This window comes from Carlito syrichta, unplaced genomic scaffold, assembly GCF_000164805.1.
Source record: "Carlito syrichta isolate Samal-C Ts95f unplaced genomic scaffold, Tarsius_syrichta-2.0.1 Scaffold311146, whole genome shotgun sequence".
Classification (NCBI taxonomy): Eukaryota; Metazoa; Chordata; class Mammalia; order Primates; family Tarsiidae; genus Carlito; species Carlito syrichta.
Window position 1 is genome coordinate 146,788 of NW_007255242.1, and position 6,557 is coordinate 153,344.

Sequence of the window (6,557 nt, forward strand, 5' to 3'; positions counted from 1 at the left end):
GGGGGGGTGGATGAAGGTGTCGCACAGTTGAGAAAGATCCCTTTGAAGCTGGTGGCGGAGAATGAGTTAGGGGGCAGCCGTGGCTGTGGAGAGTCGTTGTCACCAAAGTGGGACTGCCCCGCCCACGCTCCAGGGGAGGTGTCTGGTCATTTCATCGGGCCGCATCTTGCCCAGGCGAAGAGGCCCTTTCGATCTTTCCTTAGGTCTTTAGGGGGCCAGGAGGGTCCGGGCAAGTGACATATGGGGTGGTCCCTTGGGGAGCTGGGAAAAGGCTTGGGCCACAGAAAGAGCCCCTTTGACTGGACGACCAGTGGGCCATCTTCATTTGGTGACGCCAGGCTTTCCTTTGACGACGTCACGTGTGTCCTTGTGGCCCTGAGCCTCCTCCTGACCCTGCACCACCAGCTTGTGGAACTTGACTGACGTCTGGGTTGGAAGGAAGTTAGCTTTGCTTGTGGCGTCTGAAGATTCCTGTCTCGTGCTGTGATCGGCAGCTTTTTGAGCCTTTTGATCTTCTGAGTCCCTAAGGACCAAAAGAGCAGGTGGCCCACAACTGGATGAGGAATGTGGGGGGAGGTCGGCTTCAGGCAGAAGGAAGAACCCATGCCAGATTCTGAGCTGGGTGGGATGGCTGGGGCCCCAGGTACCCGCAGACACAAACAGGGCAGAGGAGGTAGGGGTGGGGAGAGAGTAGAGTGCTGGGTCTCAGCCCAAGGGCAAGGGAAGCCCCAATGTATTCTGCACTTGAGTGTGTCTTGGCTAGATGGACTCGTGGAGGGGGTGATGCACAGGTGGGTTGGATGGATGTTTCGGGGTAAAATTTGAAGGATTGGTGCCTGATTGGATGCAGAATATGAGGGGAAAAGGCCATCAAGACTGCTCCTAGGTTCCTGGCCGGGTGTAGTGGCTCACACCTGCAATCGCAACACTTTGGGAGGCCAAGGCAGGTGGAATGCTGGAGCCCAGGAGTTCAAGACCAGTCTGGGCAACATAGCGAAGCCTCATTTCTGCAACAAAAAAGCTAGCTAAGTGTGGTGGCGTGTGCCTGCAGTTCCAGCTACTTTGGGTGCTGAGGCCTGAGCCCAGGAGGTCAAGGCTGCCATGAGCTGTGATTGCTGTGATCATGCCACTGCATTCCAGCCTGGGCAGCAGGGTGAGACTCTGACTTAAAAAAAAAAAACCCCGAAAGCAAAACCACTTCTAGATTCCTGGCTTGTAGACTGAGTGTGAGATGGCGCATCCCTAGGGACAAGCACCAAAAAAGAATCCCGGTATGGAGAGCACGAGCTTGGCCTTGGGGCTTGGCTTTGGGGCTCTGACACCTGCAGGCAGGGGGAGGCATGTGTCTGCGCTTACAGGGGAGTGGGGGGCGTCTGCCCGTGCCCCGCTCCATGAGTCCCACCCTGGTGCCAGCTCTCAGCCTCCTTACCTGGAAGGACTGAGAGCCCTCCAGACAGGTCTGTCTGCTTCCCCTGTGGTTCCCCCAAGGCTGCCCGGGCCCTTACAAAATGCTTCCCTGGCCGTTCGTGCTCAACTGCGGAATGCACCGGGACACCCCCAGTGGCAAGTGACCGCGAAAGTCTCAGGGTGGACGAGAGTGCCCAGGACAAGGGCTGGAGTGTGGAGAAAGGCCCCAGGCCTGCGCCCTGGGAAAATCCACCTGATGCTCCAGAGATGGGTGAGCCATATCCCCCACCCTCAGGATGCCGTGGTCACGGACGCCAGGGACCTCTGGCTCCAGGCTGCGTGCGCCGAGAGCCAAGGGGACAGTGAAGGAAGGACTGTTTCCAAGTGGGTGACAGATCCCACGGGCTGTGTCCGATGCCTTTCCTTCTCATTGACCTCAATTCCCCTCTGCTAAGCTTCTTAGGGAGTTCTGCAGGCGTGCGCCCCGCCCTTCCTGGCGGCAGGCCCCACTCACGTCGCCTCGGCCTTCATTCCGTGTCTGAAGCGGGCTCTCTTGTGTCTCTCCACGTTAGCGTCAACATTGCCTGGCGTGCCTCTAGGGCTGGGATGGCCACACCATGTGCCGTGCTCTGTGGGGAGGGATGTGGGGGCAGGAGAGCAAAGCCCCTGGGGAGCCGGATCGGTGGGTCAGGGAGTGAGGAGAGAGAGCAGCCGGGGTGGCCGGGGTCCTGGAGACCAGCCTCAAGCCCCAGGTGGCACCAGTCAGGGGTGGTGGCTCCTGGACAGTGATTGGACTGCACCTGAGCTTTCCAGCATTGTAGCTGCGAATTCGAATACAGCAGCCAGGAAGGGTGGCCCTTGAGTGAGCCTTATCTCTGTCACCTGCTGCTGTGACGTGTCCAGGCCATCCTGGGCTTTTTAGACATGCATCTAGAGATTCAGAGGCCTTTTCTGGGGTCCAGTCCTTCTGTTCCGAGTCTGCCCTGGCCTAGTTGGGAGCAGGCAAGCAGAAGGTTTGGGCACCAAGGAAGGAACCCCCCAGAGTCCCTGGGGACTCTCTCCCGGCTTTTCAGAAGCTACCCACCCGCCAGGACCCAGCTTTGGCTCAATTTCTCCGGAAGCCTGCTTTGGCATCTTAGCCTTTCTGGTCTCCATGATGTAGGCTGGAGACAATATAGAAATAAATTATGAATGCTGGGTGCAATTGTTCCCACCGATAATCCCAGCACTTTGGGACGCTGAGGTGAGAGGCTTCCTTGAGCCCGGGAGTTTGAGACCAGCCTGGGCAACATAGTGAGACCCTGTCTTTCCAAAAGAATCAAAAAAATTAGCCAGCTGTGGTGACACACACACGTCATCCCAGCTACCCGGGAGGCTGAGCCCAGGAGGTCGAGGCTGCCATGAACCGTGATCACGTCATTGCTCTCTAGCCTGGGTGACAGAGTGAGAACTGACTCAACAACAAAAAAAGACGAAAAGAAATACATTTTGAAAGCTCTACGCCGCCAGTCATGATGGTGTTTTCTGCATGTCAGTTCTAGCTTAAGAGAGAGCTGTTACCAAGTTCTAGGCCCCAGAATGTCCTAGGCCCCTGAAACGGTTTCCCTGGGCGCTGAGCACCCGAAGGGACTGCAGCACAACTTGGTAGCCGGCTAGAAGCTCTGCTTTGAGAAGCCCGGAAGAGGGGCCTTTTTTCCTTCCTTCCTTCCTTCATTCCGCGGGCGGCTTAGGGCTGAGCTGGAGGTGTAAGGGGTCATCTCGGCTCACGCGGAGTAAAGCCGCAAAGAATCAGAATTCTAGCCGCTGCCTGTGACTGCTCCCCCGTGGGCTGGTCACGGCTGTGGGCGCCCTGCGTGCCTTGTCGCGGGTTCTCCGTCTCACGGCCATCCCGCAGGCTCGAGGCTCTTTGTTTCCCAGTCGAAGAAGCAGGCTCAGAGGGGTCACAGAGCAAGTGGCCTGGCCGGGGTTCAAGGCCCCGGCTGTGCTGTTCTGCTGGGAAGAGCATTTCTCAGGGGAAACACGCGACCCGCCGGGCCCCACCAGCCCCGTGAGGCATGACCCCCGTCTGGGGCTCGGTGGCCTCCCCCGTGCAGGGCGGAGCTGGCGCATCCGTCTGCTGTTCCCTCCAGCTCTGACACTGGACGTTTCCATCACCTGCTGGGGTCGTTCCCTCCGGGATGAGGCCAGAGGTTTCTGAATCAGCCCTGCCCGCTTGCTGAGAAGGGCTGTGGAGTCTGGGGCCTCGGTGGAGACGGCGGGGGCGTGAGGTCCCCCTCGAGGACCCTGGAGGACAGCCCCTGTTCATCGGGCCCCTGTGGTCTGTTCTTGCGCTCTCCCGGGTCTTGCTGCTGTGGGAGAGACCACAGAGCCTAAGCCTTTGCCATTAATTCAAGCTGTCTCTGCAGGCCGGGTCCCACCCACCGGCTAGCTGGCTGCCTCCGCCTCCTCACGTCTGGGAATTATGAGAGATTGTGGCAGCCGAGATCTGAAGGCGCGCCCGTCGGTGGCTCCAGGCCCCTCCCCCACCCTGTGCGTGTCGTGGGAGGGGTCCCACCTCCTTCTGCACGCTCCCCTCCCCTGTGGCTAATACGGACTTGGCCCACCGAGGCTGTAAGGACTGACCGGGGAGGCAGCTGTGAGGCGATATGGGCCATTTTCTTGAGGTCGCTTAGGCTTTCCTCTCCAGTGCCTCGGTTTCCCTGGACCTCGTTTTTCCTCATCTGAAGTTGTTTTCCCTCTCACAGACATCCCCCTGCTCCCTGGCTCTCCACGCCGGCTGAGTTCTCGGGCAGTGGCCCGAAGGGGCCAGGGCCCCAAAGGTGGACAACAGTATCTCAAGGTGCCAGGCCCCCGGGCTCCGGGTCCAAGGGGCAGTTGCAGCCGAGCGTCTGGCCAGCCCTCCGCCGGAGAGCATGCCCCCAGCAGCGCTGTGAGTATGGGGGGCGGGTCAGGCTGGCCCTGCTGCAAGTCCCACGGGAGCCTCTCCACTGGGAGACCCTCCGGCATGTGTGTACGTGCGAGAGGTCTTGGGCTTGATGGGGCCTTTCCCTCCCCCCTTTCCGAGTCAGACACAAGTTCCCAGCACATGGGTGCTTCTGGCCAGAGGGGGTGGGGGCCGGAGAAGGTGCGAGAGGCAGGTGACGCCATCTGTGGGTCCGTCTGCCCCCCTCCCGGTCCCTTCCCACAGGCCTGAGAAACCATCTCCACCGCTGTGGTGGCTCCGAGGCTCTCCCCTGTGCCTGGCACTTCTCTGGTTGCCCAGGTGACCTCTCAGGTGGCTGCGAAGGCAGCTGGGTTTCACGCAGCCATAAACAGGGAACACCCAGAGGGAGGGAGGTGGGCCCCTCCCCGCTCCGCCTGGCTCTCTCTGCCCCTCCTCTGCTCACCTCCCTACCGCTGGGGTGGAAGAGAGCCGGAGTCGGATCCCCCTGCGCCGTCTCGGGCAGGGTCCCCACCAGGGCTGGAGTGGAGGAGGCTGAGGGTGACGTGCGTGGCGGTGAATAGTGTCCAGTGAACTCCTGCAGGTGGGAGGCGGGGTGCGGCCCGGCCCCTAGCCGTCGGCCTTTGGTCCCATGGATCACCTGCCAGTGAGTATCTCTGGGTGGGACTCTGTGGCGTCTGCAGGAGAGGTGAAGCTCTGCGTGTGGGGAGCACGTGGCGGGTGGTGTGCGCCCTCGGGCAGACACATGTGTGCACAGACGCCTTCACGTGTGTGCAGGCGTGCCGGAGCGGGGATGAGGGAGAGACTGTGTGTGCGTGGGCAAGTGCTTGTGCACGTGCACCTGCAGGCGTGCGCCCGTGCTTCTTGGTGGAGCCAGGCGGCGGTTGTGCGTGGGAGAGTACGTGTGTCATGGATGCCGGAGCATGTGGGAAGGCCCTGATGCCCACCCTGTAGGGCTGGAGGGCTGGGTTGGGCTGGCGTGACCGACAAACTCGGCCGCTCTGCCCTCGCCCTGGGCCTGAGGGGCGTGCTTCCTAGTCCACCTCCCTGGGCCCAGAGCACAGGCCAGGCTCCTCTGTCTCCCACCCCTGACTCCAGAGTCCCACCCTTCCCCTCCTGTTCTCTCCCGCCAGGTCATCAACAACTACCTGGACGCCACCGAGCACGTGTCCTCAGAGGCCCGTCTGAGCCGCATGCACTTCCGCGACAACCAGAGGAAGGTCGACTACGTGCTCGCCTACCACTACCGGAAACGCGGGGCGCACCCGGGCCATGGCTCCCCGGGCCAGTCGCTGGCTGTCGTCTCCAACGGAGAGACGGGCAAGGAGCCCAGCGTGGGGGGCCTGGGGGCCATCGAGCTGGGGCCGCTCGACGCCTTGGAGGAGGAGAGGAAGGAGCAGCGCGAGGAGTTCGAGCACCGCCTGGTGGAGGCCGGGCTGGAGCTTGAGAAGGACGTGGAGGTGGGTCTGGCAGAGCACCAGGGTCTCGGGGGGCGTGGCCCCGCGGAGCTGGACTTCTGCGATCCGTGCCACCCTGGGGGGAGCCTAGGCTTTGCTCTGGGCTTTCTTCTTCCTGCGGGGAAAGCCAGATCTTCTTGTCCAAGGCCTGGAGGGAGTCTTACCCTCTGCCTGGGGGATTCCAGGTGGTGGCGGGGGCAGCGTGTGACAGTGTGTTCTGCGGGAGTTGGGAGTTGATCCCCCGAAGGCGAGGCATTTCTTCTGGACTCTCGCGGTTCACATCCAGCGGCCTTCTCCGCGTGGGTTCCTTGCGGTGAAGGCCTGGCTTGCTTGTTGAGCTTTTGGATTCAAATTCCGCCGTAGAGATGTTTTTCACGAGGAAATGTGGTAGTCTGGGGTCCACTGAGGGAGCTGGCTTGTAATGTATTTGGGAACTGCATTGTGACATACACTGGATGTATTTTATCATTTTATGAGCTACCTGTGCTCTCACCTCTGGTCAGCAGACAGCCTAAGGGCGTCCATGGGACTCCAGCCACCCAGTCATCCACCCACCCACCCACCTACTCACCTCCCCACCCAGCCTGTCTGCCTTCCTTCCTTTCTCCCCTCCTTTTTTCCACTGGTCTACCCATTTATTCATGTGCTTATCCCTTCATTTCTCCATACCACAGTGGTCCTTTAAAAATGGCCTGTCAGCCGGGCTCGGTGGCTCAGCCTGTAATCCCGCGCCTTGGGAGGCTGAGGTGAGT

The 6,557-nt window shown here is 60.8% G+C and overlaps 1 protein-coding gene across 1 annotated transcript in view; it reads left to right on the top strand.

Annotated features, from left to right (window-relative positions):
- Positions 1-4,232: 4,232 nt before the first annotated feature.
- The window catches only part of ANO2 (anoctamin 2), a 374,120-nt gene continuing 371,795 nt past the window's right edge, over positions 4,233-6,557 (top strand). Inside the window, exons 1-2 of the mRNA XM_021717811.1 lie at positions 4,233-4,336; positions 5,482-5,808. Coding sequence (XP_021573486.1) covers positions 5,542-5,808 — 267 coding nt within the window. The 5' untranslated portion in view covers positions 4,233-4,336; positions 5,482-5,541. The remainder of the gene's footprint in view (positions 4,337-5,481; positions 5,809-6,557) is intronic.